Source organism: Schistocerca piceifrons, chromosome 6 (assembly GCF_021461385.2).
Source record: "Schistocerca piceifrons isolate TAMUIC-IGC-003096 chromosome 6, iqSchPice1.1, whole genome shotgun sequence".
Taxonomy (NCBI): Eukaryota; Metazoa; Arthropoda; class Insecta; order Orthoptera; family Acrididae; genus Schistocerca; species Schistocerca piceifrons.
In genome coordinates, this window is record NC_060143.1 from 110675033 (window position 1) to 110703006 (window position 27974).

Genomic DNA, 27974 nt, shown 5'->3' on the forward strand with positions numbered 1-27974 from the left:
TATAACTACTGTCCAACAAATTGAAATTAAGTACTGTCGATATAAAACTAACCCGATACGTTGTGAACAACTATCTTTGGCGATCAAAGAGGTTCGAGGTTTCTTTCTTCCGGTCGGGGTGGCAGACGCGTGATTAGAGAGGTAATGTTGTTAAATGTTATATCTGTTGTAATCTAATTAATAGTCGAAAATCGGTGCTGTACATAGTGTGTATATACTTTAAAATAGTGTTTAGCTTCATTTGAGAATTTTCCAGGTGAAGTAAATATTTCATATTGCAATTGTGATGCTCTACGTAGGGAACCAAACTTCAATTTTCTATGTTTATATTGATTTTTTTCTGAAATGTTTCGATGTATTATTTGCTCAGTGTTGTTTTTCTACTCTCAGGATGAAGACAATAGTAACGAATCAAACTGTTAAAATCCCCGACGGGTGCAGCGTGAAGGTTAAGTCACGCCTGGTCACCGTCAAGGGACCCCGCGGCGTGCTGAAGAGGTCATTCAAGCATTTAGCATTGGATATTCGTGTAAGTAGTAACAAATTGTGATAATTACGATTAGAAATCATTACATTTACGTTTAGAACCTATGTGGAAGGTGTTTGTTCGACTCTGCCTTGAACATTAATTTCACAGAACTCACCGAACCCCTTCACATGCGCGTCTGAACAGATACGTGTATTCAACGGGATTTTGTTTAGGATAGTGCTCTCGGAAAACCTTCTTGGTGAAAGGTAGTTCATTGCTTACCACGCCAGTTGGTTCACAGAAAAAGTTGTTTAATGTTGTCCTTTAAATGGTATGTTTACCTTGTGTAAACCCACATCTTACTGTCATTTGACTGTGAAAATTAGAAGTCCATGACAATTATCACTCATGCATTTATCGCTGGATGACAATCTTTTCACGACTTCTTCGTGCATTATGATCTCCAGCTATACACCCCCATGTTGCTTCTGTATGTTATCTCTTACTTTGTGAAATCCAACAAAGTACTCCCTTGATTCACTAACCATATATTATGTACCAACAAATCCCACCCAGTCAAACTTTAGTTTAGTCATTATTGTTCTTCCAGTCCAGTCTGTCAACGAATTTGCTTTCCTGTCTTCTTTAGTAATTTGCAACAAGCATCTCCATTGCTTACTGAGCAACTTCAAGTTTTGTAATAGCTTCAAAATTAAAAGTCCATTTCTAATGTCAGTCAAAACACACACAAATTCTAAACTTTTGTCCAGACACTGTGGAAATTGTATGGGAAACTCTACTCTATCACAAGTGTCCCCATTTTTACTCTTTTGTTTCTTCTCCTGTAAAATGATTGATCGCTGTAACTCGAAAACTTGACAGCTGGATCCATAACTAGTAAATTTCTATAATTTTCGTTCTAGTTTGTGGCTAAAGTTTGCACTTGGCTGCTCACACGCAGATGTTGGCAACACCTGTGCATGTATGATAAAGATCAAATAAGTAAGCATGTTACTACTTTTGACAATAAAAACTTCACCCATCAACCGCCCTAGCCCTTGGTGGTGGGGGGGGAATCATATGAAACATTGAATCACATTTTAGCTGTTCTGCCATCTTAGATTTCACCCACAGCGTTTGCAAAGTTTCATAGTTTGTTACCTATAAATTCAATGCTACTCGCAGATTTGCTCTGTTAAGTTATTCCTTTTATTTTTGTAAACAACGAGCAAACAGTTCAATATCATAATGCAAATGTGATTCAAAAATATAGCTATACTGTGTCTTGAAACACTCTTTTTATCCTGTTTTAAATATTTTGCTCGTGCTGCTTATAAAGCATTTTGTAATTACCTCTACATGATTACTCTGCAATTCACATTTAAGTGCTTCGCAGAGGGTTCATCGAACCACAATCATACTATCTCTCTACCATTCCACTCCCGAACAGCGCGTAGGAAAAAATGAACACCTAAACCTTTTGCGAGCTCTGATTTCTCTTATTTTATTTTGGTGATCATTTCTACCTATGTAGGTAGGCTCAACAAAATATTTTCGCATTCTGAAGAGAAAGTTGGTGACTGAAATTTCGTAGATAGTTCTCGCCGCGACGAAAAATGTCTTTGCTTTAATGACTTCCATCCCAACTCACGTATCATATCTGCCACACTCTCTCCCCTATTACGTGATAATACAAAATGAGCTGCCCTTTTTTGCACCCTTTCGATGTTCTCCGTCAATCCCACCTGGTAAGGATCCCACACCGCGCAGCAATATTCTAACAGAGGACGAACGAGTGTAGTGTAAGCTGACTCTTTAGTGGACTTGTTGCATCTTCTAAGTGTCCTGTCAATGAAACGCATCCTTTGGCCCGCCTTCCCCACAATTATTATCTATGTGGTCTTTCCAACTGAAGTTGTTCATAATTTTAACACCCAGGTACTTCGTTGAATTGACAGCCTTGAGAATTGTACTATTTATCGAGTAATCGAATTCCAGCGGATTTCTTTTGGAACTCGTGAGGATGACCTCACACTTTTCGTTATTTAGTGTCTACTGCCACACCATACAGCAATCTTTTCTAAATCGCTTTGCAACTGATACTGGTCTTCGGATGACCTTACTAGACGGTAAATTACAGCATTATCTGCGAACAACCTAAGAGAACTGCTCAGATTGTCACCCAGGTCATTTATATAGATCAGGAACAGCAGAGGTCCCAGGACGCTTCCCTGGGGAACACTTGATATAACTTCAGTTTTACTCGATGATTTGCCGTCTATTACTACGAACTGCGACCTTCCTGACAGGAAATCACGAATCCAGTCGCACAACTGAGACGATACCCCATAGGCCCACAGCTTGATTAGAATTCGCTTGTGAGGAACAGTGTCAAAGGCTTTCCGGAAATCTAGAAATACAGACTCAACTTGAGATTCCCTGTCGATAGCGGCCATTACTTTGTGTGAATAAAGAGCTAGCTGCGTTGCACAAGAACGATGTTTTCTGAAACCATGCTGATTACGTATCAATAGATCGTTCCCTTCGAGGTGATTCATAATGTTTGAATACAGTATATGCTCCAAAACCCTACTGCAAACAGACGTCAATGATATAGGTCTGTAGTTCGATGGATTACTCCTACTACCCTTCTTAAACACTGGTGCGACCTGCGCAATTTTCCAATCTGTAGGTACAGATCTATTGGTGAGCGTGCGGTTGTATATGATTGCTAAGTAGGGAGCTATTGTATCAGCGTAATCTGAAAGGAACCTAATCAGTATACAATCTGGACCTGAAGACTTGCCCGTTTCAAGCGATTTGAGTTGCTTCGCAACCCGTAAGGTATGTACTTCTAAGAAATTCATGCTAGCATCTGGAATATTCCATTTGTCTTCCCTGGTGAAGGAATTTCGGAAAACTGCGTTCAATAACTCCGCTTTAGCGGCACAGTCATCGGTAACAGTACCATCGGCACTGCGCTGCAAAGGTATTGACTGCGTCTTGCCGCTTGTGTACTTTACATACGACGTTTGGCTTAAAGGAGTGTAGGCCTACTCACTTGAAAGTAGAAGCATTGAGCTGTTGATAGACACAGCTTTAGGAGTTATCCTTTGATGAGCTTGTGCTGCGTCTGTGTTTCACTCTAGCTCATTAAAGGATAACTTCCGGAGGTAGCAAGTTTTCTTTCTTTTATCTGTCCTTATTGACAACTCAAACTTCTGCTTTTTGGTGAATGGTCTTATTCAATCCAATAGTATTTACATTTTACAAACATGTTACTACATTTGTAATGGATTTAGGAATTTCCCACTATCCTAAAATCTAATAGAAGTTGCAGGAATAATATATGGTCTCTTCATATCAGCTATGTAAGATTTGTTGATCGATAAGACATTTCTAATGGGGGTAATTTTTATGCAAAAATGTATCTTGTGCTACAGTGATAATTACAGTTTCGTAATATTTTATTTGTGTGAAATCCTCAAGACTGACAATTATGCAGGGAAAAAATTTCATGCTATAAAAAAATAAAAAGGTGTCTGGCAGTTGTCACATGGAATGGTGCAAATCTAATGTGTGGGGTAATTTTCAGACAGCAAACATTTGTGTCGAGTCACTTGCATTTTTATAGTGTCTTTCACTTTTTGCTAGTCAAATTCCCCATTAGGTCATACATCATCTTCTGGAATAATTGACTTCCTTCCAGCTATGCTGCCACTAGTCTTTTGAAATAAGAAAATTAAAAAGTTCTCCTCTAGTCCAAATTCCCAGGGAACACTTGTGATTGTTACGCTGGAATTTTCTTTCACTTCTGTTGTTGCTCTTTGTAGCTGGTTCTCAGACTAACCTTGTTTGATGATTGTTTTCTGTAGCCTTCTTGTTTGATGAGTGTTTTCTGCAGGTTCGTAACTCTACAGAAAATTTAGTTGCTGTCACTGCAATAGTACCATGGAAATTTAAATTAATTTCTGCAACCAAAAGTGGGTAGAGAGGAATGATACATTAGAGTCATTGACTTTGACCCGTGATATAGGAAAGATGCAATGAACATCGTAAACATTATTGCAGCTATAATGTGATGTTATTTTGCAATTTTTTTCAAACAGGCTAAGGTGCTAGTCAGTTCTATCACAGCAAGAGTGGTTCCCCCCCACCTTCATGTGTTTCGCCAACTCACAGCCAAACTGTTACCTTCCAATCTAACCTATACCTTGGGCCAAACTAGAGAGCAGTGTGTCACTACAACCAGTCTTTTAAAGCAGTTTAAAGGTGGTGTTCCAGTGGAAACTTATCGAAATAAATTTTGTGTTACTGGTAACAGCAGCACCTAGTGCATTGTCAATAGGGCATGGGACTTCTTGCCAAGTTATAACAACTCAGGAACCAAATAAGGCTGTAAAATCATTATTATTTTATAGTGACAATCTATTTATTACATTATAAATTTAGATTCACATATGGCTTTCCCGAGTTAACTGTGAAGATACTTCAACATATGCCGTGACTTGCTCAAACAAGATTATGAATAATTTGTTTAATTATACCTTCATTTTACAAATACATTAATGATACTTATTAAACCACAATGTAGCTGCTACTAATTGTTGTTGTTGTTGTTGTCATCTGTCCGAAGACTGTTTTGATGCAGCTGTCCACGCTAACCTATTCTGTGCAAGAATCTTCATCTCTGAGTAACTACTGCAACCTACATCATTGTGAATCTGCATACTGTACTTATCTCTTGGTTTTCTTCTACTATTTTTATCCCCCACACTTGCCTCCAGTACTAAATTGGTGATCCCTTAATGCCTCAGAATGTATCCTACCAACGGATCCTTTCTTCTAGTCAGGTTGTGCTGCAAGTTTCTCTTCTCCCAATTCTTTTCAACACCACCTCATTACCCAGTCTAATATTGAGCATGCTTCTGTAGCGCATTTCAAAAGCTTCTATTCTCTTCTTGTCTAAACTGTGTATCGTCCATGTTTCACTTCCATACATGGCTACACTCCATGCAAATTCTTTCCGAAAGGAGTTCCTGGCACTTAAATCTATACTTGATGTTAACAAATTTCTCTTCGTCAGAAAAGCTTTCCTTGCCATTGCCAGTGTACATTCTATAGCCTCCCTACTTTGACCATAATCAGTTATTTTGCTTCTCAAATTGCAGAACTCATCTGCTACTTTCTCTCATTTCCTAATCTTATTCCTTCCCCATCATGTGCTTTAATTTGACTACATCCCATTATCCTCGTTTAGTTTTTGTTCTTCTTATATCCTCTTTTCAAGACACTGTCTATTCTGTTTAACTGCTCTTCCAAGTCCTTTGCTGTCTCTGACAGAATTACAAAGGCATTGGCAAATCTCAAAGTTTTTATTTGTCCTCCCTGGACTTAAATTCCTCCTCCAACCTTTTCTTCCGTTTTCTTTACTGCTTGCACAATATACAGATTGAATAACATGGAGGATAGGTTACAAGCCTGTCTCTCTCTCTTCTCAACCATTCCTTCCCTTTCTTGCCCCTCAACTCTTGTGACTGCCATTTGGTTTCTGTACAAATTGCAAATAGCCTTTTGCCCCCTGTATTTTACCCCTGCCACTTTCAGAATTTGAAAGAGATTATTCTAGTCAACATTGTCAAAAGCTTTCTCTAAGTCTACAAATGCTTGAAACATAAGTTTGCCTTTCCTTAATCTAGCTTCTGAGATAAGTCGTAGGGTCAGTATTGCCTCACGTGTTCCAATATTTCTACGGAATCCAAACTGATCTTCCCTGAGGCTGGCTTCTACCAGCTTTTCCATTCTTCTGTAAAGGATTCGTGTTAGTATTTTGCAGCTGTGACTTATGAAGCTGATAGTTCAGTGATTTTCACACCTGTCAGCACCTGATTTCTTTGTAATTGGAATTATTATATTCATTTTGAACTCTGAGTGTATTTCACCTGTCTCATACGTCTTGCTCATCAGATGGAAGAGTTTTGTCATGGCTGGCTCTCCCAAGGCTATCAGTAACTCTTAACGGAATATTGTCTACGCCTGGGGCCTAGTTTAGAGTTAAGTCTTTCAGCACGTTGTCAAATTCTTCATGCAGTATCTTATCTCCCTTCTCATCTTCCTCTGTGTACTCTTCCATTTCCATAATATTGCCCTAAAGTACATCTCCCTTGTGTAGGCCCTCTATATAGCTCCACTTTTCTGCTTTCCCTTCTTTGGTTAGGACTGGTTTTCCATCTATGCTCTTGATATTCTCATAGGTAGTTCTCAGTTTTCCAAAGATCTTTCATTCTCCTGTAGGTGGCACCTACCTTACACCCTAGCCTATGCTTCTACATCCTTGCATTTGTCCTCTAGCCATTCCTGCTTAGCTATTTTGCACTTCCTGTCAATCTCAATTTTTAGACCTCTGTATTCCCTTTCACCTGGTTCATTTATTGCATTTTATATTTTCTCCATTCATCAATTAAATTCAATTTGTCTTATCACCCAAGCATTTCTACTAGCCCTCATCTTTTTACCTATTTGACCATCTGCTGCCTTCACTATTTCAGCTCTCAGAGCTACCCATTCTTCTACTGCATTTTTATCCCCTATTCTTGTCCATCATTCCCTAATGCTGCCACTAAAACACTCTGCTACTTCTGGTTCATTCAGTTTATCCAGGTCCTACCTCTTTAAATTCCTGCATTTTTGCAGTTTCTTCCATTGTAATCTGCAGTTCATAACCAATAAATTGTGGTCAGAGTCTACATCTGCCCCCTGGAAATGCCTTACATTTAAAACCTTGTTCCGAAACCTCTGTCGTACCATTATATAATCAATCTGAAACATTCCGGTGTCTCCAGTACTCTTCCATATATACAGCCTTCTTTCATTGTTCTTAAACCAAGTGTAGCGATGATTAAATGAAGCTCTGTGCAGAACTCAATCAGTTGGCTTCCTCTTTCATTTCATTCCCCTAATCCATATTCACCTACTACTTTCCCTTCTCTTCCTTTTCCTACTATCGAATTCCAGTCACCCATGACTATTAAATTTTTGTCTTCCTTAGCTGTCTGAACAATTTCTTTTATCTTTTCATACATTTCCTCAATCTCTTCACCTGTGGAGCTAGGTGGCATATTAATTTGTACTGCCATGGTGTGTGTGGACTTCATGTCTACTATGGTTACAATAATGCGTTCACTGTGCTGTTCATAGTGGCTTTTCTGCATTCCTATTTTTGTATTTCTAACCCTGTATTCACCTGACCGGAAGTCCTGTTCCTCCTGCCACTAAACTTAACTTATTCCCACTATATCTCAATTTAACCTATCCATTTCCCTTTTAAGTTTTCGAGCCTACCTGCCCAATTAAGGGATCTGACATTCTACACTCTGATCCGTAGAATCCCTCTTCTGTTTCTTCTGATAACGATGTTCTTCTGAGTAGTCCCCGCCCAGAGATCCCAATGGGTGACTATTTTACCTCTGGAATATTTTACCCAAGAGGATGTAGGCATCATTTAATCATATAGTAGAGCTGCATGCCCATGGGAAAAATTACGGCTATAGTTTCCTCTTGCTTTCCGTCTGTCCTCTCAACAGATACACCTCTGTTGCGGTTGCATCTACGGTTCAGCTATCTGTATCGCTGAGGCACGCAAGCCTTCCCACCAATGGAAAGGTCTGTGGTTCATGAGGAGTCTGAAGTTATGTACTGCAGTTTCCTGTCAGATTCCGTTGTCTCAAGCAGTACTGACAGATTACTGTTGTAACATGTTCTTTTCCAGTGTAATACAAGGCTTTTCATGGCTCTTTATTGGCTAATCTGTATGTTCTTCCGATGTCAGTTGCAGAATTTAATTTACTAAGTATGAGGTTTTTTATTGCTTGATACTTCCAACAAGGAGTCCTGGGGACTGCTATGACTATAAAATCTTTTTGACAAGCTCCTTTTTGTATGCTGCACGTGCTCATCATTTCTTACATATAAGTGACTGCTGGCGTACATCCTTACTCTGCTTAAACAGTTGAAAGGAAGTTAATATCTGATCATGTTGTCCTTCCACAGTTAATACAAATGTCAAGGAAGCCACTTTGACTTATATTTTATGGGCAATTATTAATCCACTTGTTTCATTTGCAAGATGTCTTCAGGTAACAAAGTGTCACAAATGTGCCAGTATCATGATTTAAAATGCTTAAGCCTCCAATTGATTTTTTAACTGCACATGTTGGAATACAGAAAGTTTATTCTTCCACTCTGTTGATCATGATTGCTACTCGTCGTATTCCCAAATGTGCCTTTCAACATTCTTTTGGGAAATTTGGAATTTTAAATCATGACACTGCAACTTTTCTGCCACATGAGCTGCTGTAAATTAAATATTACATAACATGGAAAATGCGTACTATACATTACATTACTTATGTTAATGGTTTATGTCATAGCTTAGTACAAATATAAAATTATAAAGCAAAGTGTACGTACTTAGTGCTCAATGTCATTTAACTGTTGTTTTATGAACCAGCTTGCAACAAAGTGCAGTTGGCAACAGGAATGCAGTAAAATAAAGTTTGTTTCCATGTGTTCACTATGGAATACCATCATGAAATGTGGTGCACATGTTAACAAATAGTGTATCACTAACTTACATTTTTTAAAACAAAAAGGCAGATTTGGAAATTTTCAAAATTAAGTGTTTTGGTTTGGGAAAATTTAGCATTTTAATGAATTTTGTCAATCAGCACATGTTTTAAAGCCTATAATAAACTGACTAAAATTGTATTAATTTCAGGCATATATGTCAGACTTTTGAGAAGTCCATTTTAAGGTTTTAAAATGTGGCAAAAATCACAGTTTTGGAAACTAAAATAATAACTTGTAAATAAAATACCCAGAACTCTTTAATTTTGGATTTTATCTTATTTTGATGGGTTGACTAAAATGACAAAATATTACAAAGTTCTAAACCGTCAAGGTTCGGCTTACAATGTAGGAAAAGATAGATTGCTACTTGCCATTCATTTGTTGCTTGATTTCATGTGGAATGACTCACAGCATTTCAGGGTAGGCAGAAGCAAATTTTAGAAGTGAGGTAGGATAGTAAACAATTTATATTTTTAAAAATTATGAAAAGAAAACAATTCCAAGTATTTATTTATTTGTGTAATGACATATAGAAAACTAGTTTATATTTTTACACAAGGTTACATCATGTGATGAATTTCGTTGCAGTTTCTCACTAGTGCAAGTAAATGTGATATTCTGTGCAGAAGACTGTTACTCTTCCACTTTTGCAGTCTGTAGTACTCTACAACAGTGTGTCAGTGGTGTTCTACAACAGTGAGATCGCTAACTAACAACTTATGGTATGTGAATTTCTCATGGGTTCCCGTTTGGTTAGCATGGGGTGGGGCATTGGGAATTATTTGTTGGAGGACAAAATGCATTTACATCATCTTCACCGTACACTTATATCTGCATGCTGCAGTTATTCTGATACCTCACTCTTGCACCTTTGTACTCCATTGTTTGTGTTCATTACTTCGAACAGTGCAGTCCTACCTGAATTAAGTCCATACAGCAATATCCACCTGTCTGCAACTATGCAGATCACACTTAAGTGCTTGACAGAGTAAAGGAAAACATAAACAAAGTGCATAACACTATGTGGACTATTCCCTTCCTAGTTATTGCAGGTTGTCTTTGTGCTGCAGTGATGTGGTAAAACAAGTCAGCATCTTAAACCTGAAATAGGGTAGTGTTACTCACCACATAGGTGGCGTTGAGTGACAGATAAGAACATTGTAAGAAGACTGCTTAATATTATAAGCTGTTCCAGTCCTTCAAATGTAGGAAGAAAACACACACACACACACACACACACAGCACACCCATGTGCGGCCATTGACATCCATTGCGCCCAGATGACTGGCCATGTGTGTGTGTTTTGGTATCTTCTTTGATAAACATTTCCATTGTCTCATAGGCATTTTTTGCCTCCTATGGATGATCAAGGACTTCATGTTTGTTGCCATACTGTTTAGCACCAGAAACCAGTTCATTTCCTGGTATGAACAGGTCACTTGCACCCTGAGTCATCTTCCTCGCTTCATTGTCAGGCTGAAGGCAAACTGTCGTTTGAATTCTGTCGCATGAACATGGTTCCAGTTGTCCTACAACCTTAGTTCAGCCTCGACAGTGAAATAGCTCGGTGGAAGTAAACTTGCAGTTTTGTCTGTAGCAAATCATAACTTTCCAGTAGGGTGTCACATTTTCCCTTGTCCATAAAGTAATTTAATGGCAGTCCTTCTGTTGAGATACGAATGAAGATCTTCAGACAGCCTGGATTTTACTGCCTCACCATAAACTGTCTGCAATGGGACAGCCTGTTTTTTTATATTTTATTTGTTTGTTTAATCTTCCTTGGACCATTCAGTACAACAGTGTCAGGCATGTCATATGCAATACAGAAATTAAAAAAAAAATACTCATATAAAACATAAACAGAGTAAGTTAGGTGAGAGGATAAAGCAGGAAGTCTGAAAATTAGAGTAGTCCTTAGTCTCCGAACCTCTCAATCCTCAGATGTGGAGTGTACATGTAAAAACTTGTCACTTTAACTTACATGATTAGGCACATCACTTTCAACAGTTGTTTTCCATCTGTTCATATGAAAAAAAATTTTCTTGGCATTTTAGTAAATATATTGTTGTATCTACTACCCAGAGCATCTACATTCTGCTGTAGCCAAGATATGTCACTTTCCGTTTATAATAAAAAAAATGCTTTATTTTTTCAGTTGTTGTTTTTAAAGACCTTGCAGTATGTATGAATGAATGGTAGTTGTTCGTACATGTGATGTATTTTAGAAAGTAATGGCATTGTTAATTGTTTTTGCCTAGCTGAACAGCTTCTACAAAACCTGTGGCAAGTGATAGAGGCTAAAATGCATATTTGTGTGGCAAGGAGGATTATTTTATCATTGTGGCAGAAGTAATTGTGGGTCAGTTCACATTTGACGTGTCATCAGATGTACAGTTCCTAGGGTTGAACAAAGATCGTAATAGCGTATTCACTTGATACCGTATTTATGTGAGTATAAGACAACCCCCTATTCTTCAAATGCCCCCTTGAGACGAAATTTATTTTCAACATGTTTTTACTAATCAAATGTACAAACTTTTGTTTGTGTAAGGTATCTGCCTAAAAAGTTACCATTACACCTATATTCTAAACTTATACCATTTATTGGTCATCTGCATCTTGATAATACAAGGAGAAATAAAATACTGCCTAAAAAGTTACCATTACACCTATATTCTAAACTTATACCATTTATTGGTCATCTGCATCTTGATAATACAAGGAGAAATAAAATAAACAAAAAGAAATTATGTATATTAATTTTTATCTTCACTTTTATTTAGCCTGTTGTTCGAGAGACCATTATTTTTAATTATCATTTAAAGGAGAACTGTGAAACTTATATCTTCATTGTCACAAATATTTGGCCTCTTCTTTCAAACACAGTGGATTTTACTTCTATACTGACATGACTGCAAAAACAGTGTTTGCCCAATGTTCTCTCGTTGGCTGTGTAGAACCAGCTGCTGACACACCCCCTTTTGTTTGTACTGTACCTTATGGTGAGCATCGACAACATTACTGCACGACACACATAAGTATGCCACTGGCCCCAGTGTAGACTTTCTGCATCTCCTGCAGTATTGCATGTTATTGTTGAGTATTGGGCCAGTTTTAAAGTCTATTCTATACTGAGTACAAATGGATTCAGGCAATTGGCAGTTTATTTCAGCTAAGCTCATGGCACTGTTCCCCCTCCAAGCCTTCCATAGAGCTGTGCTTGAGCAACAGTGAACTACAGATAGCTATATCTTCTAGGGTGTAGGTCATGTGTACCAACAGCAACAATACATAAATAAAAGATTGCAATCACAATTCAGTCCAATGCTCTGAACTTTCACTCATCTCGCGATCTATAGCCACCTGTTGGTACTATCTTCACAAGGGTTTTTTCCGCTGTAATTTATTCTTGCAATAACTATTGCAGTCAGGTTACTGTCATTTGTTTTGTTTTTTAGACATTTAATTCTGGATTAATTTTCTTTCTCATTTCATATGGATGTCACTATCTTGCTCTAACGCTGATTAAAAGCTGGTCAAGTTTTCTCCCCAGCAGTGTACTCTGTGAACAACTGAATTTTCATTTGCAATGCACTTTTCAAATCATTAGTTTCTCATAACCAAATATAAAACTGACTTGGGTTCAGAATCATGTAGTGGTTCTTGAAGGAAAAGATTTTCGTCTTTGAATGTTACCTTTACCTAGAAAGCAGCATAAATGTGTGTTTATGGTATCTATACATGTATGAGAACTTTTATTGCAAAACTTCAATTACAACAGAAGTTTATGAGTTGACAGAATTTATGCAGTTCCATCCTGTGTTTCACAAAGTACCCATTTTTTTAAAAGCAGAACATTAGACAGTTCTTATACCTAGTTCACAGTTTCTCATGTATCCATCCACTGCACTAGTGCCCTGAGTCAAATGTCACGTGACTGACTGAGCAAGATCGATACTATATCGAGCACTTCTGTGTATTCTGAAATCTCGAGCTTATTTGAACGAATGTATTGTTTTCTGAGCTCTCCCCTTTGGATCTCTTCAAAATAAACTTGTACGAAACCTCAATGGCCAATGCTTTATCTGTAAATGCAAGACAAAAACACTGTAAAAACATATCATATCATATGATCCTGTATTTTTCTAATGACAAATTTGGGGGGAAACCTCATCTTGTAATCGGGTAAATACGGTATTTCCTAACGTTATGGTACAAAATTGAATTACTTCTCCAGCACACAAAGGAGCTCAGCTTCTGGCACTAAGGGAAAAATATTCGTGTTGCTCCTGATGAAATCATTGTTCTTGGATTAATCTTATAGTTACTGACACTCAGGAATAATGTAATGCTCCAAAACTGATTCCAAAGTACTGCTGAAAACGAACAAATGCAAAAACTTTTTAAAAAAGATGTACAAATATGCTGTGTTGTGTACAGCAACCCCCCAACACACACACACACACAGACAGACATAAATAACAGTGGAAAGTGCTACGTTCGATTAATGTTCGGGTATTAAGTCTTTTGTCAAAATAGCATCGAATTTTTTGATAGTACATGAATAAACACACAGACTGCAAGAATATTGGCATTGCTTTGTTGTTCTTCCACTGCAGATGATGTGGAAACAACAGCTTTCTTTGATAACTGGCATCACAGAATACTGGAACTCGCTGCAGTGGTGACTGACACCCTACAGAGGAAGAGCAAGCTGTTGCCAGCACTTTGGCTCTAAATAGGTTTTGTATGCAAACAAAAGTTTCCAGTTTTGTGTTGTATGACACAGAATCTGAAGAGGGTGTATTCTTCATGGTACTGAAATGAATCTTTGGCTTTTTCTCAACAGCTGCCAACACAGATTCGGTTTAGATTTTTGCCCGAAGCTTCATAACACTTATTCCACAATTTTATGTATATATAAAATGCCATGCAAGGGGTCTTTTGTGGTGTATACAGCTCTGAAGTCAGATTGTTAATTTTTTTTATTTTTTATGCAATGTCTTGCACAATATGAAGGTGAATTTGGTAAGCCTGTAGTTCCATTTCATGTGAATTGGAACACTTGCAACATTGTTCCAGATTTGGAGAATCTTCATTCTTTGCAGGACACCTGTTAACAATGCAGCAAATGAGTTGTGTTGCTTTTTTGTTGATTTATCTTTTACTTTCTTATAACCTAATAGCTTTATACACCTTATCTGGAATTACTTGCAGCATGTCATTTTCATCTTTTGTCAACCTGTACAGACATTCAAAGGAATCTTAGACTCCTTGTACTGTGGTCTGTGCTGGGTAATGACCCATCTCATCTACTGAAATGTGGTGTCTAGCCAAAAAGTTTTTCTTCTTGGTCATATTTTTTCCCGTATTTTCATTGTGCCATGCGTTTTCATTCAGTTGAAGGCCTATCCTAATAGTTCAGTTCAACCTGTTCCACAGTGTTCTTATGTTTTACCCTGTTGTTGTTGCCTATTCTTTTGTATTTTCTTCATTCTAGGTGCATCTTTTCTTCAATCATTTGTCCCAGCCACACTTTTTTTTTTCTTTTTGTGTGATTAACTTCTTAATTTTCAAAGATACTGGACTTCATGCTTAATCAAACCTTTCTGTGAAGAGTACTCGCGTTAAATGTAAATCAATTTAGACAAATTGGACAAAACACCTTGTTCCCCTCATAAAATCACTGATACAAAAGATTTTAAAAATACTGTATTTTTATTATGAGAATATTTTATAGGGTGGTTTTGACACAACAGTGTTAAACCCATTAGAGTACATATTTATGCCTGCTGTGCCATTGCCAAGCGGTGTATGTTCCTTAAGTTTCTGCTAAATGTGATTAGTCACAACAAATCAACTGTGTTTTGGTAAATTCAATGCACAAGTCATTTTTTTCACAGATGGTGAACCCAAAACTTCTCAAAGTAGAAAAATGGTTTGGCACCAAGAAAGAGCTTGCTGCTGTTCGTACTGTGTGCTCGCACATTGAAAACATGTTAAAAGGTGTAACAAAGGTAAGAAATACCTCTTAATTCATTTTCAGTTTGGTGACATGTTAACTCTGATTAGTTTTAAGCTTGTGTTTTGCTTATTCTCACATTTGTTTTTCAGGGTTTCCTCTACAAAATGAGGGCAGTATATGCTCACTTCCCTATTAACTGTGTAACAACTGAGAACAACACAGTTATTGAAGTTCGTAACTTTTTGGGAGAGAAATACATTCGTAGGGTGAAAATGGCCCCAGGTGTTACTGTGACAAACTCGGCAAAGCAAAAAGATGAGTTGATAGTTGAAGGAAACAGCATTGAAGATGTTTCCCGATCAGGTAATTATTGCTGTGGCATTTTCTCATTGTAGGTAGGGTAAGTCTTCCATTTCTCAGTGTGTAGAATATGTAACCTATTTTCTAGTATTGGTTTTCATATTTTGTTCTGCCTTTCTACTTCTGTGAGATTGTTCTTTCATGCTTTTTAATATTGTTTGATATAGATAGACTGAAATAATTTAATGGCTCAATTGATAGTGGCAGGAATGGCATTGCCAGCTGGCACGTAGCATGTCATGTGCCACCAGAGATTGCAGTTTCCTTGGCCATTAGTGTAGACACTGACATATTCAAAAGTAAATAACTGGCATTGGATGAATATAACTCTGATATTTATCCTGATATATTTTATTACAGTGTATTACGTAGCAGCCAAAAGTCTAGATTTATTGTAAATTACACACATTTAACACACATCCTCATGGCTGTTGAATTTTACCTTTTCATTACATCTTTAATGTTGGTACAGAATCCATAACTGCTGGTGTTTGTTCCAGCTTGTAAGTTATATTTCATTGTAAATAAGATTGCAAGGTAAATGCAGAATTGTAATACACAAGTGTGATCTTGGAATATTTTGGTACACATTGTGTTTTTTAATCATGCACAATAGAAAAATACATGTTGGGAAGGGGGCAAAATGTAATTCGTACCAGCATATTAAATTACAACAGTTACTTATAGCTTATCTCAAATTTTAACCTCTCACTGGTGTTTCCAGTAAGTCATCTTAGGTATCTAAATGTTGTTGACGGTATTGTATTTGAAACCTTAATAGTTCCAATCCAAGGTAGTGGTATATTGCTGATATCAAAACTGCATTACTTCCATTTCTAGCCAGTTTGTACAAAAACATAGGCAACCCTTTTCATGACATGTGTAAATTTCTTGTGAATGGTGACACGTGGGCCTTTTTGGTCCACCACCCCAATTCATTCACATTCTGTTGTTGTGACTGTCCAAAATGTGACATTCTGAACTTTCAAACGTGTAACTACAAATGTAAGGGTGGTATAGGAACATTTACACCTGTGTTTGTTCCAACAGTTTTATTAAAAACTCATTTCAACGTAATTATATGAAACAGATGTAAACTGTCACAACTTTTCTTGGATTATAATGAAAATTAAAAAAAAAAAAAACTTTCTTGTCCTTGAACAATCAGGGAAAATCAATCCTTGTTTCTACAATGAACATAGCACTTGACAAAAAATGACTCCTTACTTGAGGGGGGAAAATGACTGCAGGAGGAACCTAGTTGTATCCTTCAACAATAATTATTTTTCTACTTAGTCTTCCAAAATAAGAAAACTCAAACTAGGAAATTAGGATACACTTTGGTATAACAAAGTAATAGTTAAGAATTGGTTATCATCGGTCTCCGAGTAGTTGTACCTGACTAGAAATTTTCATCACGAAAGTAAACGCAGATTAGTGGCAAGAGGTAGTATAACATTTAGTTTGTACAAAATAGCAAAATACCATGAAAATTGAAAATAATGCTCCATGCATTGCAGACTGGCAAACATACATCATTATCTACCTCATCCACCCAATTACATTTTTTTAAGGCAAGAAGTGCAGATTTTATTTGAACATTGCACACAAACAGGCTCTCAGCAGTCGACAGATTTATTAGTTGTCTTCCTGCACTGATGACAAAGATGACAGTATTTTCTTTTCTCCAGCTTATCATCCATTGGAATGGTTGAGGTGGGAATCTCAGTTTTTGGTATTTTATACATCCAAGATTTGACATCATTATTCATTGAAGTATTTGCTAGTGTTGCTCTCTTGTGTGGTTCTGCAAGCTGCATCCCAGGTGTTTGATAAGTTCCCTTGGGATGGCAACAAAACTTCTGTGGACAGTATGGAAGCTTATCATGGCAGTGTTTAGTATTCCACTAAATTCACAAAGATGCCATCTCTCATCCTTTTGTTGTGTTTAGTAAATTGTGCATTTGTGATTCAGTGTGTCAACGCCTCCTTGGTAGCATTGTAAAAAAAGTTGCATTCAGATTTACCATTTTCATTAATTCCTTTACAATGATGTGTAGATGATACAGTGTTCAAAACGTTGTTGCTTTTCACTTTTGAGGAAAACGAACTTTTTCCATCTGGGGAGAATCCATAACATGAATCATTGAGGTGCTGTTTTTTGGTGGTGGTGGTGGTGGTGGTGGTGGTGGTGGTGGTGGTGAACTGTGGTGGTAAATCCCTTTTATTTTTCTGCGTGGTACTTAAGTAAATCAACCCTCTTTTACCAAGCTCATTCCCAGCCTTGACTGAACAAATCAGTTGTCACCTGTCACTTTTCGGTTGCTGCCCTGAATTGGGGCTGTTACGAGAAAAGCTCAAATTGGGACCTGTTATGTTTTTTCTGCTTCTCTACGGATTTTGCCATCCTATCCTATTCCTGTGTATACATAGGTATTGAACATTTAGCTGGTATCAGCATCAGCTAAGTTAATCATCTTTATGCCATAATTTACTGCTTTGTTTGGCATATGTACATGAGATCTGCATAACGCCCTGAAAGCAAATAGGATTTGTCACAGTGGTTCGATCACTAACTACTTGCTTCTTCTGGCTGTGTGCCACGAACGTAGCATAAATTTCTGAAGTAGGAGCAGCAGGATCACATTTAAGTCTCTCTGTTGCAGCAGCGTCATTAGGTCATAGCGCTTATTTTATAGCTGCAAAGCGACAAAAAGACATGGCAGCGTGAAAAATAGGACACGTTTTACACCCAGTGGAAAAGAAAGACTGGTAGTTTTCATGGTTAAATTTGTATTCTGCGATCAGTAACAATAGCGCAATGAACACGTCCACTTTGTCCTTTGTTATACTGTAGTAGTTCCATATGTTGGGCAAACTAACACGTGACTTCGTTTCGTGTATTGAATTGCCAAATCTCTTTTGTTCTCTCTCCATCAGTGAACAGTTTTCAAAAGTCCCAACACAGGAGGTTGTCTGTTGATTTTCATTGTCGTCTTCATGAAACATACTACTATCATCGTCAATATCGTCGTAGAGGTTCAGTGAGCATTGCCAAAATGTTCACCAAAATCTGCTTCATCAACTCGAGGTATTTTCCTCACTGGACATGGTCTTTACCTCTATGTGATTACTCTGCTATTCACAATAAAGTGCCTGGCAGAGCGTTCAATGAACCACCTTCAAGCAGTCTCTCTACCACTCTCAAACGGCACGCAGCAAAACGAGCACTTAAATTTTTCTGTGCGAGCCCTGATTTCCCTTATTTTATCGTGATGATCGTTTGTCCGTATGTAGATGGGTGCCAACAGAATGTTTTCACAATCGGAGGAGAATAGTGGTGGTTGAAATTTCATGAGAAGAGCCCGTGGCAAAGAAAAATCTTTGTTTTAATTATTGCCACTCTAATTGATGTATCATGTCTGTGGTACTATCTCCTGTTTCACAATAATACAAAACAAGCTGCCCTTCTTTGAACTTTTTGGATGTCATCCATCAGTCCCACCTGATGCGGATCCCACATTGCACAGCAATACTCCAGAATATGGCAGTCAGGTGAACCTGCTAAGTGTTCTGCCAATGAATCACAGTCCTTGGTTGGCTCTACCCACATCATTATCTATGTGATCGTTCCAATTCAGGTTATTTGTAATTGTAATGCCTAAGTATTTAGTTGAATTTACAGTCTTCAGATTTGTGTGACTTATCACATAATCGATATTTAGTGGATTTTTTAGTACTCATGTGAATAACTTCACTTTTCTTTTTTCGGGGTCAATTGCCACTTTTTGCACCATAGAGATATCATATCTAAATCATTTTGCAATTCATTTTGGTCATATGATGACTTTACAAGATAGTAAATCACAGCATTACCTACAAACAATCTAAGAGAGCTACTCAGATTGTCTCCTATGTCGTTAATATAGACCAGGAACAATAGAGGGCGAGAACACTTCCTTGGGAATGCTGGTTATTATTTATGTTCTACTCAATGACTTTTCATCTATTACTACGAACTGTGACCTTTCTGACAGGAAATCACGAATCCAGTCGCACAATTGAGGTGATATTCCATAGGCACGCAGTTTGGTTAGAAGACACTTGTGAGGAGCGGTGTTGAAAGCCTTCTGGAAATCTAAAGATATCAATTTGACATCCCCTGTCGATAGCACTCATTACTTCATGAGTATAAAGACATAGCTGTGTTTCACAAGAACAATATTTTCTGACTCCGTGTCCGTAAATTGTTTTCTTTGAGGTACTTCATAATGTTCAAACACAGTATGTTCCAAAAACCTACTGCAAATCAGTGTTCGTGATATGGGCCTGTAATTGAGCGGATTACTCCTACTTCCCTTTTTGGGTATTGGTGTGCCTTGAGCAATTTTCCAGTCTTCAGATACAGATATTTCTGTGAGCGAGCAGTTTTATATAATTGCTAAATATGGAGTTATTGTATCAGCGTACTCTGAAAGGAACCTGACTGGTATACAATCGGGACTGGAGGCCTTGCCTTTATTAAGTGGTTTAACAGGGTGTATACGACCCGGGACAGCTGGGAGATCTGAGAAAAATCCGGGAGAAAACCGGGAAAAACCCAGGAATTGTTTAGAACTCCGGGAATTTTTCATTGTTTTAGTTTTCAGTTAAATTTTTGTGATTTTGACTGGTAAGAACCAATACTCTAACAAAGGATATTATTGTATCCCGCTACTGCAGAATGATACTGCAGCAACAAAACATGAACGGGAGAAGAAAAACGAAAATAAAACTTAAGTAGCAAAGGAAATGCGCGGTTACAACAACAAAACAGTGCTCATACAAGTGTGCCAACAGTAAAGTGTGTCAAAGGCTCTAGGAACACTATGCAATGCTTTATAACAACAAACTGCCTCCGATGAGCGTGACGTGTCAACTGTTTAAATTAGATTCGTTTGAGCAGTTGCAGGCGGGCTCTTGCGCATGCGCATATGAATAGTACCTTCTCCTGCTTCTGGTTACGGAAGTGTTGCTTGGCACCACTACTTAACATTGCCCCGGTTCGGAAATATCGTAGATCCGGGGCTGATACACAGAGCAGTCAGAGTTGTAGTGGGGAGGTGGGTTGTCTCCACATGACCTGTTTTTATGTTCAGTGATTTTGTTGTTTCCTCTTCGTTTATGATAACGAAATAGATTTTTGTGGCGGGGAGCTATCAAATGAATTAAAATACGTTCGCATAATTATGGCAGGCTAAAATATGTTAATAGTTTCAGATTTTATTTCCAGCTTTGACAGTCAAGCATTAATCACCTTACAGAACAATGAAGTTATTTTTGCTGGTTTGGTTATTAATACTTTGTACTGAGGCACTCAATTTGTTTAATTTCACACTATTGGCTAGTTTCAACTGTTTGCTGCATTTCAAGTGCACGTATGGCATTATGCGATAATAAAGAACCAAACATTAGTACTGGTACTCCAAGAAAATTTACATATGGATGTTCATTTTAAGCCGAATTATGCACTTTAGTATGGTTCGCGAAATCCAGACGCTCTTGAAGTATCCTTTGATGTGTTGTTTCTTTCATAACATAATGTAAGATCTTTTAATGTTTCACACATACGAACATATGGGCTTCCTGCGTCATCGTAGCTGCGCAAGCGCGGTGACGCCAGTTATCTGGCGCTTTCTTGCAACTGCTGAAACGAACCTATTTCTAACAGGTCGCGGGAAAATATTGCGAATGGTGGTTACATTCAAAGCAGATGTTGTTTTATGCAAGGTGAATTATGTGCGAGAATGTGTGATGAATTTCTTAAATCACAAAGCGTTTGACTCTCATTTAAAAATCAACTCTTTGAGGACGACCATTTAGAAATATTTCGAGCTCAGAAGATGAGACATTTGCGTCATTATTAAAAATTTTACTGGCACATTTGTGTGTGTATCTTAAAGTGCAACACGCACAAGAAAGATCAACATTATATGTGGAAGCTTAGCTTCTCTTCCAACTTACTAATCTTCGAGACCAGTATTATATATGAATGCTATGTATATTAATTTAAGCCATTAACTTTTCTTATTTGTGTATTCGCGCTACTTAAGAGTGATCTTGCTATTGGCTGACGACATCACGTGTCCTATAGCTATCATCAGCTGGCGAGATAACGTGAATGAGCTATGACGCTTACAAAAGCGCATTGCAATCTCAATTTCAATACTTTGGAAAGTGACATGCGTTATTTGGTGGAATTCAAATTTATACCTTTGTAATACGAAAATATGCAGCGTACGTGATGCTGCACATCAAAGGTCTTCCAAAATGCGTTTTTTCCCCGAGTTTCATTTTCTAAAGTGCTTGGAAATTATACGTTGGTATATAAAACAATAAACATTCAAAGGATTGATGACTTTTACAGTGCCGAGGAAGAGTATACTGTCACTTAACGCGGAAAAAGTGTATTTTTAACTGGGAAATCCGGGATATTTTTTTTTTTTCCTTGTCCACGTATACATCCTGTTTAAGCAGCTTTGGCACACCGAGGGTATCTACTTCTGTGTTTCTGATCTTCGCAGTTGTTCTTGATTGTAATTCAGGAATATTTACTTCATCATCTTTGGTGAAGGAGTTTCAGAAAACCATGTTTAATAATTCTGCTTTAATGTTACTGTCATCAGTGACTTCACCATTGTTTTCGCGCAGTGAAGGTATTGATTGTGTCTTGCCACTGGTGTGTTTCTGTACAACTTATTTCCAGCTTTCTATATCTATATTTATTTGACTGTGTCTCACCTGCCCCCTTTGGTTTCCTGAGATCCTCTAACCTAAAAAGCTGCCAGTCCCTTCCACACACTTCCCACTACCCGTGTAGCCGCTTCCTGTATGTAATGGACTGCTGACTTAAGTGGAACCTGGAAACTCACCACCTGATGGTGCAAGTCAAGGAATCTGCAGCCTACAGTCACAGAACTGCCTGAGCATCTGATTCAGAGGAAAAAGCAAAGTTTTATCTTACCTTGAAACAGCTGAGGCTGCAACAGTTACACCAGTCACTCAACAAGTAATTAAAATGTATTAACGTTGGCTCTCGAGGCTTTCATGACCTCCAGTGTTCACAACGCAACCCCTTTAACTTCCTGCGTGTGTCACAAAGGTCTACATGTCACGAAAAGGGTTAAGTTTACTCCAGGTGATGTGTAGCAACTATTGCCATTTCTATAATTGTCTGGCATTGAAATAATTTTCCCATTGTGGCCAGTTAATAACGTTTATATAACTGTAGGCACTTTGTCAGGGACTGTTGAAAGTGTTAACAGCAACATGTGTAGACCGTGTACTACAAATTTTTTAACAGTGAGCTACTAAACTGTTGTGAAATGTGACAATTCATGTGCTGATGGCAGTAGCAGTTTTATTTGGTTTGAAGTGTCCAGTTTCACAAGGCTCAGTTGTTAAGTACCGGTCCAAAGGTCTGAGGTGTGATCTCTGGTCAGTTCTAGGATTGTCATTTATGACTCCTTTCACTTGGAGCAACAATTGCAAGATTTATACACTCGGGGAAAAATCTGGGAGAAGGCCAGGGGAAACCTGGGAATTTTTCGTTGTTTTACTTTTGGTTAAATTTTTGTAATTTTGATTGAAATCATTTATACTCTAACAAAGAATTTCATTTTAGCTCATTACTGCAGAATAATATTGCAGCAGTAAAGCATGAACGATAGAAAAACACCAAAATAAAACAAAGTGCGAAGAAAATGCGCCATTTACAACCACCACAAACACAGTACACACACAAGTGTCTTCCTGACTGCAAAATTTATCAAAGGCTTTAGGATGAAAACTGTGCAACACTTCGTAACAACATACAGCTTTTGATGAGTGTGAAATCACAACTGTTGAGATTGAATTTCATTTGTTTAGTTGCCAGCAGGCTCACCCACACGAGTAGAGCTGAAGTCTTGTATGCGCAGTGCCTTCTTCCACTTCTGGCTACCTGTAGTGTGGATGGAACTGTTTGCAGGATTTCAAGAGCACATATTCATCTTATGGCACATAAGCCATAATGCAATAATAATGAACCAAACATGAGATAATAGAGTATTGGTACTTCAAGCTTGGTACCAGGTGGGGACCTACTTTAGTGTGAATCTGGACATATGAATGTGCACTTTAATAAGCCTAATTTTGCTTTTTAGTATGGCTTACAAAATTCCAGTGGTTTTGGAGTATTCTGTGACATCCTGTTTCTTTTATCACGTAATGTAAGATTAATATAATGGAAGGAAACATTCCACGTGGGAAAAATTATATATAAAAACAAAGATGAGGTGACTTACCGAACAAAAGCGCTGGCAGGTCGATAGACACACAAACAAACACAAACACACACACAAAATTCAAGCTTTCGCAACAAACTGTTGCCTCATCAGGAAAGAGGTAAGGAGAGGGGAAGACGAAAGGAAGTGGGTTTTAAAGGAGAGGGTAAGGAGTCATTCCAATCCCGGGAGCGGAAAGACTTACCTTAGGGGGAAAAAAGGAAGATTAATGCTACGTATGTACGAACATATGGGCTTCCTACATCATTGTAGCTGCATACATGCAGTAACGCCTGTTCTCTCGTGCCCTCTGGCAATTGCTAAAACGAACCTGTTTCTAACAGGTTGCAGGAAAATATTGTGAACGGTGGTTTGAAAAGCATTACTTTCAAAGTGAGTTTCCTTTAAGCAAGATGAGTTTGTTGTGCGAGTGAATGTGCAATGAATTTCTGAAATCACAGAGCATTTGACCCTCATTTAAAACTTTGAGGACCAGTTACTTCGAAGAATTTCGAGCCCACAAGACCACACACATCTCGTTATTTAAAATTTTACTGGCATATTTGTGTGGCATATCTTAAAGTGCAACACACATAAAAAGACAAATGTTATATGTGAAAGCTTAGCTTTTCTTGAAGTTACACTATGTATATTAATTTAAACCAGAAACTTTTTCCTACTTGTGTTTTCACATTACTTAACAGTGATGTTGCTATTGGCTGACTACATCACGTGTCTAATGCTCTGAATATGTGCTGTCATCAGTTGACCAGATCCCGTGACATGAATTACGAGTGACTTATAAATGCACATTGTAATCTCGAATTCAGTGCTTTGGAAAATAACATGCTATGTTTGGTGGAATTGGAATTTCTACTTTTGTAATACAAAGTGTGCAGCGTATACGCCAGTGTGTAAAACACTGACCATCCAAATGATTGATAAGTTTTACAGTTCTGAGGGATGTATACTGTCACTTAATGTGGAAAGTGTGTTTTTAATCGGTAAATCCGGGGAAAATGCAGGAATTTTTTTTCCTTTTTACGTGTACATCTTGTTGTTTTGAAAATATATCATTATTAAAGAACTAATGAAATATTTTTAAAGCTAAATCTTCTCAGTTACAAATTTAAAAATAAAAACACTATTGAATTGTTTTTGGGAATTCAACCCCTAAGGGGGTGAAATAGGGATGAGTTTTTTTTATGAAAAAATTTTATTATGAAAGCATTTTTGAAGCTAAATCTATGAAAATTTGTATTTGACTTCTCTGTTAGAAATGAAACATACGCATCACTGTTTTTGAATAGACGAATTCACTGACTCATCACCCAATCCAAACGACTAAGGATGGATAGAAATTTGATGTTTGGAGAGAGTGTGGGTCTTATACTGTAAGCATTGTCCAAAACTCCACTCCTAAGGTAGTGAAATAGAGAATGAAAGGCCTTTTGAAAGTATGTCGGAATTAAGGGAATTTTGAAGCTAGAACTATGAAAACTGCTATTTGGTTTCTGTCAGGAAATAAAAATACATGTTTCAGCATTTTGGGGAATCCAGTCACTAACGGGGTAATATAGCTGGTGGAAGTTTTTTGAAAACAGGTAATTACTAAAGAACTACTGAAGGATTTTATTGCTGCGTCTATGACAATTGGTATTTGACTTATCGGTTAGAAATTTTAAAAAACTACGTGTTTGTGTTTCTCGAAATTCAGCACCTACAGGAGTGCAGTAGAGGATGAAAATTTTTAAGAAAATATTTCGTTTTATTAAAAATAAATGTATGAAAATTGGAATTTATCTTCTTGGTTAGACATACAGAAATATTTGTTTCTATGGAAATATCTCCACAAAAATTCAAAAGGCATGATTAACTAAAACTGTGGACTGCAGCTACCAGAATCTCTTTTTGGTCAGAAGTACATTCGGAAAAGACCATGCTTACATGTCCTTAATTAGCATGAAAAGTTTAGAAAGTGTTGACATATTTTAAGTCTGCCTGTGTCTGTATATGTGCGGATGGATTTGTGTCGGTGCGAGTGTATACCTGTCCTTTTTCCCCCCTAAGGTAAGTCTTTCCACTCCCGGGATTGGAATGACTCCTTACCCTCTCCCTTAAAACCCATATCCTTTCGTCTTTTCCTCTCCTTCCCTCTTTCCTGATGAAGCAACCATGGGTTGCAAAAGCTTGAATAAAGCACACTTTCCACCTGTTCTCAAAAGCATTTTTTTTTTTTTTTTGTTCTGTTTCAGCTGCCCTTATCCAGCAGTCGACGACAGTGAAGAATAAGGACATCCGAAAATTTTTGGATGGTCTTTATGTTTCAGAAAAAACAACAGTTGTGCAAGAAGATTAAAATAATTTGTATAAAAGACTATTATTAAAATACAATTTAAACTGAGTTTTCCTTGGTGTTTTACTTATTCCTTTAACTGGTGATGGCACTGAAGATACTGATGGTTCATTATCTGATAGTATAATGATTTGATAATGGAATGTAGGACAAAACTCTAAGTTGGTGGAAATGCCACTGAAGTATTGAGTTCATGCTGAAGTTCATCTCTGTAGATCCACCTGCCCTTTGGCTGTCTGTCTGTATTTTCCTATGTAAATATTCATTTTGTGGATATGTGATTTGGTTTTCTAATATTTAATGGATGCTATCCTTATGTAGGCTCAGAATAAAAAAATGTATGCAGGGCAGTGCATTTAATCTAACACAGAGCGAAATTGTGACTTGATATCTTTACAATTACGTTAATACACACAAAAGTAGTGTCTCTGACTAACCTTAAAACAGAACAGTGGGAGCAGGAGACAGCTAAATGTGAGCTGTTTCAGCAGTAGATAATGACCAAATAGATACACCGAATAGTGGTTGTGTGCACATACCAGAATATATTGCTATGCTTTGTGTGGTGTGTGTAAGTTTCTGTTACTGTCATCAGTTCATATACTGGTTGAAATGTAACTATGTTTACTTTCTAGCACATAATCGAGCTGTCCCCTCCTTTGTCATTACTTTCTCAAATCCACAATGCCTGTGAATGTACTTATCTTATTGTTGCCTTATTATACAGAGTTGCAGGTATGTGGCTTCATATGATGACAAAGGCGAATCGCAAACAGAAAGTTTAGTTGTTTGTTTATTGTCATTAGAGTCCAGCTTTTGGTAAAGTCGTGCCATAAATTTTTCCCCATGGACTTTTTATTCTCCATTCATTTGTTGTCTTGCCAACCAATCTAATTTTCAGATTTGTTATGTGAAAAGGAACAATGTTCTCATTTCAAAAAAGAACAGAAATGTTGACAGGTAAAAATTGGTAGAAATTCATTTGTATGTGCATAGCACTTGCTGAGAACCCAAGAAAAGTGAGTCTCGGGTTCTATTCAGTCACTCATCAACCAAGAGAAGACATCACTGACTCCTTATGGATGATGTGGAAATGTTGTTGTTGTTATCATCATCTGCAGTCCTGAGACTGGTTTGATGCAGCTCTCCATGCTACTCTATCCTGTGCAAGCTTCTTCATCTCCCAGTACTTACTGCAACCTACATCCTTCTGAATCTGCTTAGTGTATTCATCTCTTGGTCTCCCTCTACTATTTTTGCCCTCCAATGCTAAATTTGTGATCCCTTGATGCCTCAGAACATATCCTACCAACCGGTCCCTCCTTCTTGTCAAGTTGTGCCACAAACTCCTCTTCTCCCCAATTCTATTCAATACCTCCTCATTAGTTATGTGATCTACCCAACTAATCTTCAGCATTGTTCTGTAGCACCACATTTCGAAAGCTTGTATTCTCTTCTTGTCCAAACTATTTATCGTCCATGTTTCACTTCCATACATGGCTACACTCCATACAGATACTTTCAGAAACGACTTCCTGACACTTAAATCTATACTCGATGTTAACAAATTTCTCTTCTTCAGAAATGCTTTCCTTGCCATTGCCAGTCTACATTTTATATCCTCTACTTCGACCATCATCGGTTATGTTGCTCCCCAAATAGCAAAACTCCTGTACTACTTTAATTGTCCCATTTCCTAATCTAATTCCCTCAGCATCACCCGACTTAATTCGACTACATTCCATTATCCTCGTTTTGCTTTTGTTGATGTTCATCTTACATCCTCCTTTCAAGACACTGTCCATTCCGTTCAACTGCTCTTCCAAGTCCTTTGCTGTCTCTGACATAATTACAATGTCATCGGCGAACCTTTAAAGTTTTTATTTCTTCTCC

At 37.6% G+C, this 27974-nt stretch overlaps 1 protein-coding gene across 1 annotated transcript; it reads left to right on the forward strand.

Moving 5' to 3' along the window:
* LOC124802975 (60S ribosomal protein L9) lies at positions 1 to 26129 on the forward strand. The gene is made up of 5 exons (XM_047264072.1): positions 1 to 141; positions 391 to 529; positions 15001 to 15114; positions 15212 to 15425; positions 25981 to 26129. The coding sequence occupies exons 2-5, from the start codon at positions 392 to 394 to the stop codon at positions 26082 to 26084; spliced, it is 570 nt and encodes a 189-aa protein (XP_047120028.1). The 5' UTR covers positions 1 to 141; position 391; the 3' UTR covers positions 26085 to 26129.
* The last annotated feature ends 1845 nt before the right edge of the window (positions 26130 to 27974 follow it).

Coding starts and splice junctions, on each gene's coding strand:
- LOC124802975 (XM_047264072.1), top strand. CDS start 392: ATGAAGACAATAGTAACGAATCAAACTGTTAAAATCCCCGACGGGTGC. Junction 530..15,000: donor ATTTAGCATTGGATATTCGT/GTAAGTAGTAAC, acceptor TTTTTTTCACAG/ATGGTGAACCCAAAACTTCT. Junction 15,426..25,980: donor TGAAGATGTTTCCCGATCAG/GTAATTATTGCT, acceptor GTTCTGTTTCAG/CTGCCCTTATCCAGCAGTCG.